Source organism: Rhopalosiphum maidis, chromosome 4 (assembly GCF_003676215.2).
Source record: "Rhopalosiphum maidis isolate BTI-1 chromosome 4, ASM367621v3, whole genome shotgun sequence".
Lineage (NCBI taxonomy): Eukaryota > Metazoa > Arthropoda > Insecta > Hemiptera > Aphididae > Rhopalosiphum > Rhopalosiphum maidis.
In genome coordinates this window covers 38096329-38111802 of record NC_040880.1, presented here as the reverse complement: position 1 = coordinate 38111802, position 15474 = coordinate 38096329, and the positions used below count along the sequence as shown (strand labels likewise).

The 15474-nt window shown below is 24.4% G+C and overlaps 1 protein-coding gene across 1 annotated transcript in view; it reads right to left on the bottom strand.

The window, feature by feature from the left end:
* Positions 1-15474, bottom strand: part of LOC113548518 (locomotion-related protein Hikaru genki) — a 116111-nt gene that overhangs the window by 77407 nt on the left and 23230 nt on the right. Inside the window, exons 2-3 of the mRNA XM_026949448.1 lie at positions 8636-8878; positions 2458-2558 (exon numbers count right to left, since the gene is read on the bottom strand). Coding sequence (XP_026805249.1) covers positions 2458-2558; positions 8636-8878 — 344 coding nt within the window. The remainder of the gene's footprint in view (positions 1-2457; positions 2559-8635; positions 8879-15474) is intronic.

Genomic DNA, 15474 nt, shown 5'->3' with positions numbered 1-15474 from the left:
TTTAATTCTATATTTAAATTTATTATATCGTTATTGAGTACATATTTTTCCATTTGTATACTTATAAAATCGTTTTATTTAGCTAAAGTTTTTCAGTATCCTTTCACAGAAATCGTATTTCTATAGGTTTACTGGTTTGAACAGTTAGGTGTTGATTTTGTATACTGCATCGAGTACCGCATACCAAAATTGGTTTATACATTTTGTATATATAAAGTTCTCAGATTTTTATTTGTGTATACATTAAATGAGAAACTTTGAATGTAGTTAGGTTTAAATTGCTTAAGATCAACAAAAAAAGAGAAGGAAATGAAGGTTAGGGTAATAACATTACAATCTGCCTAATTTCAAACTAGAATTTAGTGTAATAGTTTTAACCCGCATTAGTTTTGTAGTGTGGTGTGGGTTTTAGATCAAATATAATAAATTAAAATAATTTATAATTATAAATTGTACAAACACGTGTATTTATAATGCGTTATTTCATTTTTTTGTTACACAGAAGTTATTTAAAATGTAGCTTGTATTTTCAATAAGAATCTTTATAATATAACAAAAAAAATATAAAAAATATTTGTAAAAACTAGATGAATAATTTAAAATATGTAAGTAGTATTAATTTATCTCTATAGTAAGTATATATGTATATTAAAAATGGAATATGGTCTATATCAGTAGGGTATTTTAAAAGTTTTTTCTTTTGAACATAAACTATTTATAAATTAATTTTCTTTCAATGAACTCAAAACAGAATACAACTTCTTAAAAGAAATTCAATGGGATTATTAACTGATTATAGGTAATTGTTGTAACTTACTCTTCCAGAATGATTACTACAAGTGAATAACTTCAGACATGTCCCCAATTTTAATATGTCTATTCGTATAAGTTTCTAGGTTTATTATTTCATAGTTAAATATAATTTCATTTCTATTGATAATTTATTGTCTTTAAATTAATAAAAATGGCAATGAAACTTTTTTATTCAATATTACCTGGTATAATACAATTTATATTGTAATATTCATAAAACTATAGAATTGTATTATATTGTATAAGTCATGAGTATACATAAAATATATAATTATTCTTAAGATTTAAACTTAAAATTATATGATGGATTAAAACTCATTGAAACACAAAAATATTGGATTCAATATTGTTAGTAATGTAAGTACATACTAAGTACCATAAACCATTCTTAAATATTTAAATTTTATAAAACAATACATTTATTTTCAATTGAATATCTGGAAAATTAAATTTTTGTGATGTACCTATATAATAGTTAAAATGTAGACAGAGAATTCTCTGTATTCATCTGTGTTCCAGCTATAGTGATCAATATTAATCGTAATTTTGTCGACTTGTTTATTTAATTGCCAATAGGTATTTACTACTACTACTGTAACGTTGTGTTATTGACATAGGTATTTAGGTAATTCATATAATATTAATATGTTATTAATTATTATGTATAACAAATTTATTAGTCTATTTTATTTAGATCTATGTTTATAATTTATATCATCCGCATATTTGGATGTACCTATATTAAATTTTACATTACATTGTATTTATTATTTATTGCGCGTCTTATAAGATCATCATTTTTTTTTTTTTACAATTAATAAAGAAATACATTTTGCCCATAAAAAAAAATACTGTTCCTATGGTATTTTGTAAATAAACTAGCTAATTAAGTATATTTAACATTTAAAAATAGTTGTATAAATGCAACTATTTAAAAAATAAAGTGACGAACACACTAAAAAAAGAAATAGGTACTATCTACCTTTATAACGAGCATTGATTAGTTATTATAACTATTTTCTATAATATTATAAATGTTACACATACGAAATAAATAAAGTTGATTTCAATATACCTAGGTAATAACATATTAATCGTATCCGTAAAAATATGTGTTGAATAAATTTATGTTGAAATGTCTGATTATGTTACAGTTAAACAATTTAAAGTTTTTATTAAATATATTTCATTCGCCATTATGGGGACTTACATTTCTAAGCAATATGAGCTGTGAATAATACATTACTTCATGACTTATAAATTGTCAAACCCATAAACCATCTGAAAAGTAATATAATAGTTACCTCGTTTAATGGTCAATAAATTATAATAAAAGTTAATAGCGTAATCTAAATCACACGTATAGAAGCTAGTCGAGAAATTAATTTAACTTATTACTAAAGAGTTGAGACCAATACTTTTAAACATTTTAAAAATTTAATAATTTTAACAAAGGAACCTATAAACAGTAAACACCCTACTTTATATTAAGATCAGTATTATTTTCTGATATCTGCTAAAAACATTTTGTTTACTTGTATTATTAAGTACTTTATCATTAGATAATTAACATTCAAAGATTAATACAACACTTAAAGTAATAAATGCACCATCATAATTTAATTTATATAAAAAAATACTCACTACAATAATCCGATTTTTAAATGATAGAATAAGATTTGGTGGCACTTCTTCCAGTGCACATGATTTTAGTATTGGCTGGAACCTGCCATCACCGTTTATTTCTAAAAAATAATAACCATCAGTAGATTAAAGTAATATATCATTTAAAAATATCCTTTAATACCTATAATACGAGATAATTTCATTGAATAATTTATAGCTTTAGTTCAAGTCATCTGAACAAAATAATTTATTTTTAAAATACATAATATATTATACCGAATAATAACTATAAATAGCCTTAATTTGCTGTATTTAGGTAAATACCTAATATAAATTATATCTATGATAACACGGCGTATTTATATTAAGTGTTTATCCACAAACTATTAATTCATAACTATTAATATATAATATAATGTACGTAGCCTCATCACTTCTGTAAATAAATAGGACACAAAGTTAGTTTATTTAACGATTACGTTTCAAATATTATTGTTATGCACTCACCATTCAAGTAACACTCAATTTAAATACTTACGATTTTTATGATCAATAAGCCAAACATTTAATTAATTTTCAAAAAATGTCTAACTTCCTTAATATTTAAATTTTAAAACTAGTCAAAAATCTTTGTAGTATATTTTTAAATGGACATTGTCATATAGTAGATTATTTTAATGAACGTGTTAAATTTCAATTCAAACATATATCATTGCATACGTAAAAGTTTTATGAGAATTTAGACAAAGACCTGGTAAAGTAAGTACAATTAATAATTGTACATCATAAGTCGAAATTAATTTAAAAAGAGTCAAAAATATCAAATGAAAATGATTAAAATGGAATCGAGTAATTGATTAAATCTGTTATCTCAAAATGTAGGTATACATAGAAAGAAAAAAAATATCTAAAATCTTTTATTTTCCCATGGAGGCATTACTCCATGAATTTTTTATGGACTAATATACTTCATAGACATTATTAATGTCATTTTCCAAGGAAAAAATACATATATTTCTAGTAAGGATATTTAAAAACTTGTAAAAAATAACTTATATTATCATATATGCAGAAAAACAAAAAAAATCTGTGCAAGTGAGTACCACTCTGCTGTACAATAGGTATCTAGTCACACACATTACGGGTGTGATAAATTTGAATTCAATAAAATATTATTGTATAAGCGCTTCTGAGCAGAGACTTTCTGTCAGAATACATCACCTATAAATACTAAGGAATACTAGTGTTTCGTAAACATTTTCGTTTTTTTCTGGTTATTTTGAAAAATACTGGGAATTTTCGACCTCTCTATGGTAAAAACTAGATCCAATTTTCTCCCAGAAACTACTCTCAAACTTTAAGATGCATTTTAATTCTCCAAATAGTAAAGAAAGAAATACAATTATATCATTATGCTCCGGACAGAATCTAAAAACATGCATAATAATATTATAAACAAATTATCAGTAATTTCTATTACAGAATAATATTTTATTAATATTACTAAACTATAAAGCCAACATAATTAATAATGATTAAAATCAAATTAATAAACTGTCCCATTGTCCGGTTGAAGAAAATTAAAATAATATTTGGTAAAATGTATTATTAGAATTTAGACGATTTTTAACTATTATATTTTCTAGGTATACAAATATAAAAAATAAGGCTGCTTAATTGCCCACCTCGAAAATCGCTTCGATTGTGAATAATAATAATAACATGGTCTTTATATTAATGTTGTACGTTTCTCGTGATGATTACCCCGGGAATAATCGTTGGCGTCACATAGCCGACCCCACTGTCAATGATATCTCACCACCGCAGTGATAATTCGCTTCCTTGCTCCACCATGAAACTGAAGTCGGTTTTGTTGGTTAGAAGATCACTTGGGATTACTAACGTTTACCGACCGCTGCAACGTTTCAGATCACGTAGTTCATTGTCACAGATAATTGGGTTATCTATCTTCAAAGGACAAAGTCGCGATTGGCAAACCAAATGATCGACCGCACTACTTTGCTTGAACAGTCACAGAGCCATATAATTTACTATTAAAATCGATGTTACTCGATCTTGGGGGTTGAAATCTTTTAAAATTAGAACATTTTCAAAATCGATTTATTAAAAACATTTCCATTATTGAATCTTATAATAGTACACTACCAGATTTTGTGTCATCAAGTGTTTAATGTATATTTTAATCAAATATTTCATTTCGATTTAATAATACATATTATGTAGACTAGTATCGATTATTATTGCTGTATATCACTCAATTCAATCATAGTAAAAAATGATTTTGGGTAAAATCGATCTTAAAATTTTATGGCGAAAATACAATTAAGATAGCACTTAAAAAAAAAAAAAACTGATAATAATATATATATATATATATATATATATATTTTATATATTGACATAATTATTATAGACACTAGAAAAGTTTATTTGTTATGGACCTTTAGTGCCAATATTCTTTAAAATCATTATGATAGTAACTATAACTGTTTCAACGATCGATGTTTTTTTTTATATAGATATTATAAAAATATAAAACAATGAATGGGATATTACAAAAAATAATGTGAATTCTATATTATGTAGATATTTTCTGTAACTATTAGGTACAACTACTAAAAAAAAATTCTAATGATTTTGAAATATATTTTATATGAATTGAAATTATAACTAATTAGAATAATTAGAAATTATGATGTGGTGTTGAGTAATTTTTTATTAACAGATATATTATGTTATCAACCATAAACACCCCGGTCCTACTGATATAATATTATTAAATAAAAAATAAAAATGTATTTACAATAAACCTGTTTCGATTGTCCATTTATCTGGATTTGGAAACTTAAAAACACGATACTGAGTTAATGTGGTAAATGAATAAAGTATGAATATTCTTGGAATTTTCGTTCAGTAAAATTCATAATAATAAAATACACATAAAAGTTCTAGGTTCTCACGAATAATGTTATAATAATTTTTTTTAAATTATAACAAAATAATAAAATAAACATATCGTTATATGTCGTTTTTAATTTGGTCTAAATTAGAACTTAAATGTCTACAAAAATAATTATCTTTTTAAATTGTTTATATTTTATAGTTTCAGTAAGCATTTTTAGAATATTGTATAAAATGTACATTAAAAAAAAAATGTTATGCATTTTTAAATACTAAATAGTTACAGTTTTTTGTGATTTCGATGAAATCCGTAAAAATTCTAACTTCAAATGCATATAAATTAAAATTATATATATTTATTCTTAATTATTTTTATACAAGATAAAAGAATAACGTTTGTGGAATTTCTTATTTAATTTTCGAGAATTTTGACCAGTGGATAATTTTTTATTGACATAAGTATATAGAAAAAATTTAAATTTTAGTAAAATGAGTAAATGATAATACAAAATATTTATTTCAAATTTCAAATATCTACTATAATTTGTTTTCGAGTTACTTAAAAAAATCAATTTTCGTAAAAATTCTAGTTTTTCCTTCAGTTTTTTTTTTTTTTTTTTTACTTTTGAATCTACAAGTATCAACTAGACCCACTTTGCAATCAGAAACCACTCCCATTTATGAAAATTGGAGTTCTTTACTGACCTAATCTGTAATGATGGATAGAAAAAAAAAATAGAAAACATACATCATTGTAATATCTATACAGAGCGTTCAGGATCTAAAATTGAACGGAGTTGATATTATTTATTTTTTCATATCCTTAATAAACAATTATGGCCACTTTTAATCATAAGAATAAAATAAATGAATATAAGTATAATAAAAAAAACATTTGAAACATTTGAGAATGTATACAGATTAAAATTATCAAGTTTAATAAGATATCTAACTACTTTTAAAAAGGTATATTGAAATTACTACATAACCATAGAGTTATAAATATATTTATACTTCGATATAATATTATTATGTTTAGCGCATTTTAAATTGACACATTTTTTTCTGGTCATAAATATTTACAAATTTTTATATTCATATTATTTTAAAATATTTTAATGTTTTCCTTAATGTTTCATTTGTTTATTTAGTGTTATCAAACTGTTATTCAATTTAGAACTCCTTGCTCTACATTACTGTGTAAATAGTAAATATAATCAAGATTTAAGAGAGTTTTCAAAACTCTGTGCTTTTTCAAAATAACCCAAAGTATTACCAGTGCAAGAAATGATGAATTAGAAAAGTAATAGGTACGTTTAATTATTATTTACATAATCTCAAATCTTAAATTTAATACTAAATATAAATAAAAATAAAATAAAAAACTGACTCTTTACGCAATAATTTACTTTGTTCAAACGATAAATAATTTAATATTCTATGTTTTAAAAATCAAAAACCAGACATCAATGAAATATTTCTCATTTTGTTTATTTTTCAAGAATCAACATGCCATTGATTAAAAAAAAAAAGTATTAATATTTAAATAACCAACAAATATTTACAAAATCACAAATTTGATAACATTTTTCATATACCTTCATTAATATTAAAATTATAATAAATAATATTTCATTATGCTTGAGAAGAGTTAATTATAAATGTTGTTGAATATTTCCTATACAAAATAATATCTGTATTTATGTCACGTTTGTGTTTTGAACAACGCAAAATTCGACAAAAGACTTAATTTGAATATTTAAAACATATATTATATCCAATTTTATGAAAGTATATTAATTCTAAGTAGAGCATTATGTACTGATATATTAATAGTATCTTCTTCATATTTACATTTTTATTTGTTTTTTTTTTTTATACACTTATCGAATTCCATTGATTGCAAGAGTACAACGAAGAAATACATTCTTTGTTCATAATTATTAATGTGCATATCGAAATACATAACACATACGTAATGCAAAGTATTGAAATAGTTTTGTCTCATTCGAGATAAATATTTGTAAATGACATAATGTATAGCATCACATTGTGGTTCCACATTGTTTACAGCTTGTAACAAGAGCCCTTCCGGTTATGAAAATTGAACACATTATATTACACAGTGAGAAGTAGAGACTAGAGAGACAAGTTATAGTACCTCTTGATGCAATATTAATAAGCTATAAGTATGCCTACGGAGAAACGCAATTAGCCAATTACACCATTCGTACGCGTGTATTGTATAATGGTACCTAAAGTATATTGGCATTCAGTGGTGTAGGTATTTGAAAAATTATGTTTATGTACAAGAAATTGTTAAAATTTAATTCATAGTAAATTACTCACTTTCCATTTGTTTAGTATTAATAGTTTGGACGAATTTAAATTTAAATATTGAAAAATTAACGACAGTGTAGATACACTGTTTACCTGACGACTGGTTTATTATTTATCTTCCAATGCAATTAATTATTTACAAAATTGGTGAACAATATAAATCATAAAAGCTAAATCACTACGTATGCTAAGAATCATTTACCTTATATCTATGATACAAACAATTATAATATACATTTTATTTTTATGTTACATAATATTTACCATTTGGCAAAAAAAAAGTAAGTAAGAAAATGTAAATGATGAGTAATATTGAAGTATAGAAAACATTTAAGATAAAACATCTGAAAGTTTCTTCAAAATCTAGTGAAAACTGGAGGCAAAGCACCATAATTATTCCTCGTAAAATGTATTTTCTAATATAGATCATTAATTTGTCATACTAAAAATTGTTATATTGTTCATACTCTATATGTAATACTGATATACAAGCTAATTTAAATTAGTACCTACTAAACTATAATTCTGCACATATTGACTAAAATTATTTTTAAAAAAATCGTAAATATCAACTACATATAAATATAATGTATTGAATCAATTACTGTGGTAAAAATACAAAATGTATAAATTATAGAGAAGATTAAAAAATCGTGACAAAAGATTGACTCTAAGAGCTTATTAAACATATACATAATATGCATACACTAATAAGATAATGTGACAAGGGGTACCAATCGTTTTATCGAGGTATTACAAAAACGATAAAAATTGTCAAAAACTTCAGTATACCTCTAATCGTAAGAGTTTGTGAATGGAAGAGAATAGCTTGGGGAAGGGGAATTGGTTTATTTTTGCTAATGGATATTAAAACGAAGACGAACAAACCAAAATAATACGTATATGTATAAACATGTATCAAATGTATACGAACCTTGGCACAGGGGACCAACCCATTGGCCCGAAACACATTTTATCTTGCAGATCCTGGACGGAGTTTCAGCCTCCGCTGAGGATGACGACGCCGCTGACACCGATCCCTTGCCGGAAGGGGACGGCAGGCGCGCTGGGAATTTCACTTCGGACAATGTTGAAAAGTCCGGTGACATGCCCGACCGTGGAACAACTCTAGTGCCGTTCAGCGTGAGGCCGGGTGAAGGACAACCACCACCATCGGCTGAAAAAAATAAAAATTACAATTGCAATTAAAGTCCACAACGGTTCATTTTAATTTTGTTTTTTGAAAAATTTAATATAATTTTAGAGTAAATAATTTACAATTGGTCCCATTTATTTCTAAAATTATAGGCCGTTGCGTAAATACGTAATTATAAAATTGTAAAAATCAGTGAAAATACGTTCACTTAAATTTGTCAAATATCGGTCCACGATGGTTATAGAATCAAAATACCTAGGTATCACAGACATTATAAATCATATTAATGGGTTTCGCATGCCTATTTTTAATTTAATTTTCTAAATCAGTAGATATTTAAGATTCAGGTTAAGTAACCTAACCTAGGTTAATGTTTATAAAATAAAAATACTATAAATAACTTTTTAAATAAATTAAGAATATTTAAGCAAAAAATATTTGTTAAGAGGACGTTATACGTTTTAACCGCAGTGCTGTTTCTCTCTATTAATGTAGATCATAGCAAATTTGCGTTCAGCAGAACAGATTTTGTTAAAATGCTCGTAGTTCGCTTAAAAATTAAAATATTAATAATAGCCTATCAGATGCCATAGATAATATTATTGTATTTAAGTTTGATAATAGGTAAACTGACTCTAATATTAAAGCTAACATCACAAAATGTGATCTGCTGAACGCAAATTTGCTATGATCTACATTAGTAAGACAGAGACAACGCATACGGGCGTATAACGTCCTCTTAAAGAATAAATAAGCCAATAGGTAAAATCGTTCAATTATATTATACTCAAATAAGAGTAACTTCAGACGGCAATCGATTTTCATGCGTTTCTGTCCATAGATCACCACCCAGTGGTAGATAAAGATATTTTATGTTACCATGAATTAGCCAAGGGCTGAGTGAAAAGGGCCCCTGGCCACTAATAAATAATGTGATGGTGCTTGCACATACAATTCGGATGAGAGCCTATCGAGAAAATCCCAATTTCCCTATAGGCCTCTCCGCCACTTCATACCAATCGATTAAATTGGTTATTTCCGTCGTTAACTTTCGTGTCCGACAGTTGACCATGACAGAAAAATTGCTTTATTAGCATGATTATTGTCTATTTTTAAACACAAATATATAATTGTATATATTATACTAATTATATTTTTATAAAAACTAATAGTAGTTGTATATTAAGAAACCTTATATAAAATAAAATATTTAAAATTATAAATTGATTTTTCTGATTAATACATTTCTTTTAATGAATAACCGTTTTATTGTAATTGTGTTATGTACTTGGTAAAGATTTTACCAATTTAATTTTCAATATAAAGGTGAAAATAAACGACTTAATGTCTTCATTATAACTTTACGATTACCGACCTAAGAATTTTGTGTTGAAAGTGTGTTAGTAAATTATACATTTATTATTGAATTTCTATAATATATTACGTTGTATGCGTTAAAGCTAAAACTTTAAAATAAAAAAACAATATTGTTATGTTATATTTTCAACTATATATTAGATTATAAACAGATTAAAACTTGAAAACATGTAGAATTTAATTATATTTTAATAAAATTTCAAATTTCAAAAGTAATAATATAATCTGTAATGTGTGAACTTATAAGATTTATATTTGTAGTTCCAAAAACAATAATAGTAATGTAGAAAAGTAAATTATTACATTTACATGTGTTGATATCTAAAAACATTATAACGGATTTAGGAAAAAATTTAACCTTTAACTATTCTTAAAAATAGTTAATTATTTAAATGAAAAGTTCATCTTCAAATTTATAAATTAAAACTTTGTGTTTAAGACAATTATACAAAACAGTTGTAAAATTGTACTGTCATAGTATTAACTATTTCTCGTTAGTTACAATTGCGTTTCGTGTCGCTTTATATTAAAATTTAATGCAGTAAGATATTTTAATAGAAAAAAAAAACAAAAAAGTACTTTTTTTACGTGTTAAAAGGAGATGAATAATCATATTTATTATCAAGACCACGCAATAGTGTGCAGTTAAACACAACTGATGAATTAATTACAGAAAATATGAAATTAAAAACTATTACATAGACTTTTGAAATTAATTTTCAACAATATAGTTTTAATTTTATTTATGCCAGTCGACTGTTATACGAGTTATAATTTACCAAAATAATATTTAGTTCTTGAGTCAAATAATTGAAAAACATAAGCTTGTAATGGAGATACTTTAATTTTTACATTAGTTCTGTTTTTAATTAATTCTACATAAATATTAATTCAAAATATTATTTTGAATCCAAAGTTTAAAAGAGATCCACATTAAACAAAACTATAAAAGATACAAACATTAACTTTCATTGAAGTACGTTGTTTTAAATTTTCAATAATAAACATTTGTATATTATTACAAGCAAATTGAATGTATATTTTTAATATACAATAAAAATATGCTCAAACGGAGTTGGAATCAATAAATATAGAAAAAAACATATACATTATACATTTATACAGTAAATAATAAATTTAAATTATTATAGTTGTTACATTAAAGGGTAATTTTACTAATATTATTATATTATTATGTATTTTTATTTGGTAATATTTTATTTTTAAAATACAGGTTTTAAACAGCGAAAAGGAAAAGACTTTTTAGTTGATAGGCTATTGATTCTTGATTGTATGAAGATTAATAGGAAGTATTAATAGGATTAATAGGTAATTATTATTTAATATAAAATCTGATTTGGTTTTTTCTTAACCATACGTAATAAACATTAATTTTACTTACCTATTTATTTAAAAAAAAAAAAAAACAATTGATTTAAATATACCTTCAGATAATAATCATAAATAGAAAAATGTATTATTGAAATAGTTAAGTGGGTGTTAGTGCAATATTTGTTTTCTTTCTCAGACCTACGTGCATCATAGGTACATCGCATTCCCGTAAATCAGTTTTTAATAATTATAGAACAAAATCACCTAAAATGATAGAAGAAAATATTTGATATTTGGTTTGACATATCGGTCTTATGTTTTACTATGATAAGATTCTTATAGCAGGTAATTTTACCCTTAGACTACTTAAAAACATAAAAAAAAAAATGTTTTGCGTGAAAGTATTTTATTTTTGTTGCGTTTGGGTTAAAGAGTCGAACAAAAAGTGTACTGACATGTCTGACATACCCTTAATTGCACATCAACAATTGCATTTTTTTTTTTGCTTTTTATAGATATGTTTTTTAAAGAATAATTTTATTAGTTTCTACCTTACATACTCTATAATATTATCATTGAGTAGCTATAAATTCATAAATATTTAAAAAACAAATAAGATTCATGTCAACAGCACACAATATGAATTTAATATTATATTGTAAACAAAACGTTCAGATAGGTACGTCTAGAAAAATATTTTCGTGTAGACTATGTACATCAAAAAAACATTAACTTTTTACTATTATTATAGTTATTTAACACCAAAAAAATCTAAATATGTAATATTTTTAGCTGAAGCGCATACAATGTTTAGACAAAAGAAGAACGTTTTAAAAACAAAAAAAAAACTTTTTATATTTTTAAGAGACCCATGTCACGCGCTATGTAGTAAATATATTGTCAAGGCCACTGCGTAATGGATAAATGACAAGTGGTTAAGACTACGTCGAACTCGCCATTCAGTAAAGTCTGTTGCAAAAGTTCTCCACATGGTGTATGCCTGGTCGTTTACTCGTCTAAAAAACTATATAGATTTAAATAAACAATATAAATTGTATCAACTGACTTCGGTGAAGAGTGGCGAGTTTGTATTCGTTTTTAATTCGTATGCTTGCCTCCTCGCCGTGCACTGGTTAGAATAAACAACTATGTACAGTATAATTATAGCCTTTATAGGGTTTTATAACTTTTTTTTTAAGTGTATATATTACCCAGTTAAATGTACCGAACGTAACATATATTTAATTCTCACTTATAAGTATCGTGTTTGAAGTAAAACGTGTCAAATATCTGTAGACCATAGTAAACATTTTTTTGCAAATATATTTTTGTTTTTCCATTCTGCGTACCGTTTAGGTAAAATATATTAGACCTTAAACTAAATGTAACTAATTAGGGTTTTTATTTTTGTAAATAAATAAATACAAACAGGGTTAATTAAAAATAAAAGGCTCTGAAAAAACAAAAATACATACACGGAATATCTCATGAGGATTTACTAATTTAAAGTGGTGGGTTAATGGAGATTGTATGACTCTCATCATTTTAAATCTTTATTGTTGGGCATCCTGTAAATTATACTTCACATCCATACTAATTATAACACTCATTTTATAAATTGTGTGTATTTTGTGAAATGGGTTGTTATCATTATCAATTTCATAAAATTGAACAAAATTACATCACATAGCTACACAATCTAAATTAAAGATCTACATTGTATAAAAAGAATACTTCAAATATATATACTAAAAAATTAATTTCACCATCACCGTCATCCACATGGCGATAAGTAATAAATAGGGAACGAATTTATACGCCATACATATGTGTAGATATTGAAATAAGCTTTTTGATATTTCATGAGAATATTGTTCCCGATTTAGATCACTTTTATTAAAATAACAGTTATAGTATTTTGTATATTTTGCGTATTTCAAAGTTTTTACCTTATTTTGTATATTTAATGCATATTTTTATTTATAGTATATATATTTTTTTATCTTATATTCTCACGTCTACAGTTGCATAATATCGATAAAATTACGACCGAATCATAAACTCATAATATACAACATGACAACATATATATATATATATATATATATATATATATATATATATATATATATAAATATTATTGTAAATTATATTCATTTAAATAAATTCATATGATTAAGTTTAAGTAATTTCTGATCGTCCAGTACAATAAGCTAAAATATGAATTAAATTTTTGTTTTCACTTTCTATTAATACGGGTTAATATTTTACAGATTAAAGATAAAGAATGTTATTGATAAAGAACTTAGTGAAGATGACGAAATATCAAAAATAGTGTTACTACTTACATGAAAATGTTTTTTATTTTTTTTCAATAAAATTCAATTTGTCGTGATATCGAAAACCAAAGTTAGCCTTAAACAATAAAATACTATCAAAGTAATATGTGTATTTGTAAAAAGACAATGATTTACTAGTATTTTAAATAATAATAATAATAGAGTAGAAAATAATAGACTTAGATTAATTTCAATTTTTATTTCCTACCTTGTTAGAATGAAATATACCTACTACTTATTCTTTAAGTGAAACATTTATAATACTTAATATTATGTAATTTAGACACAATACCACAAAATATTATGCTAAGAAAGAATTAATCCATCTTGTGACGTTGACAATAATAATTTATGATATCAATAATTCCATTTAACATTAAAATTTATAATACGGTATGAATTTAACAATAGCATAAATATATATATATAGGTATTTGATGTACCTATTACTAGCAATTTATTAATTTTGTGATAAAAGTGCTTGTTTCAGAATAAATGTCATGATTTATTTATTTATTGCCTTATACATTTTTTGTATTTTAAAAATATTTTCATCACTTCTTGGTTTTTATAATACAATAAAAATAAATAAACATTTGATTTTTAAAATATTACCTATGTAGTATTATGTAACTTTTTCGTAAATGTTCATTTATTTTTCTGCTAACTTATAGGTATTGTGATTTCGTCGTAAGACTTTGAAAAAATAATATTGACTTATTCTATAAGTATGGATTTCGCGTTTATTTAACCTAAAAGTATGGAATATAAATATTTTATCCCCCGATTATTTTTATTGATCTTTTAAAGTTTAAATACTTATATAATATAGATTGAAAGTATTCGTTTTATATTAGATATTTATATTGTTAAAGTTGAATTTGCATAAAAAAGTAAACTCTAAATCTAAGGTTAATTAATTTGAGAATCGTGGACATAGAGTTTAATATAAAATTGATAATTCACTAATTAAGATAACTACTGCATAGATGTGCCGGTTCTTCAGTATATTTATACTGTTATTATATTTAAGCAAATCATTCGCGTTTCTTTTAAACACATCGTATCTTATTACTTTCAAACATATTTCCTAAAACATTTTTGAACATCATGATACAATTTGGTTCACGACTGTCAACTGAATGTCAGTATACATTTTTAGTTTAATTTTTCTAAGCAGAATATTTTTTCTGATAACTTGTATGTCTCAAAATCAAATTTTTAACGAGTAGTTAATTGTTATAGACGTTATAGTTATAAATATAATATTAGTGCAACTTTACTCTTCCACTCATATAAACTTTAAGTATCTATTTATGATTAATTAACTTAGAAATTAAATTGTATACATCTAAATTATTTTAAGATAGTATATTTAAATCTCTGCCTTTTAAACGTAAAAGTATGTAATAAACTAAATAATAAGTTTATATAGTTCGATTTCAGATTATCAGAGAAAAAAAGGAATAATACCTTTTATAATTTGATAATATTTTTCAGATTCCACACAGTTTTACGAGTATTGTTGTTAATATTTACTTAATGATACAAACAAATACTAATATGGCC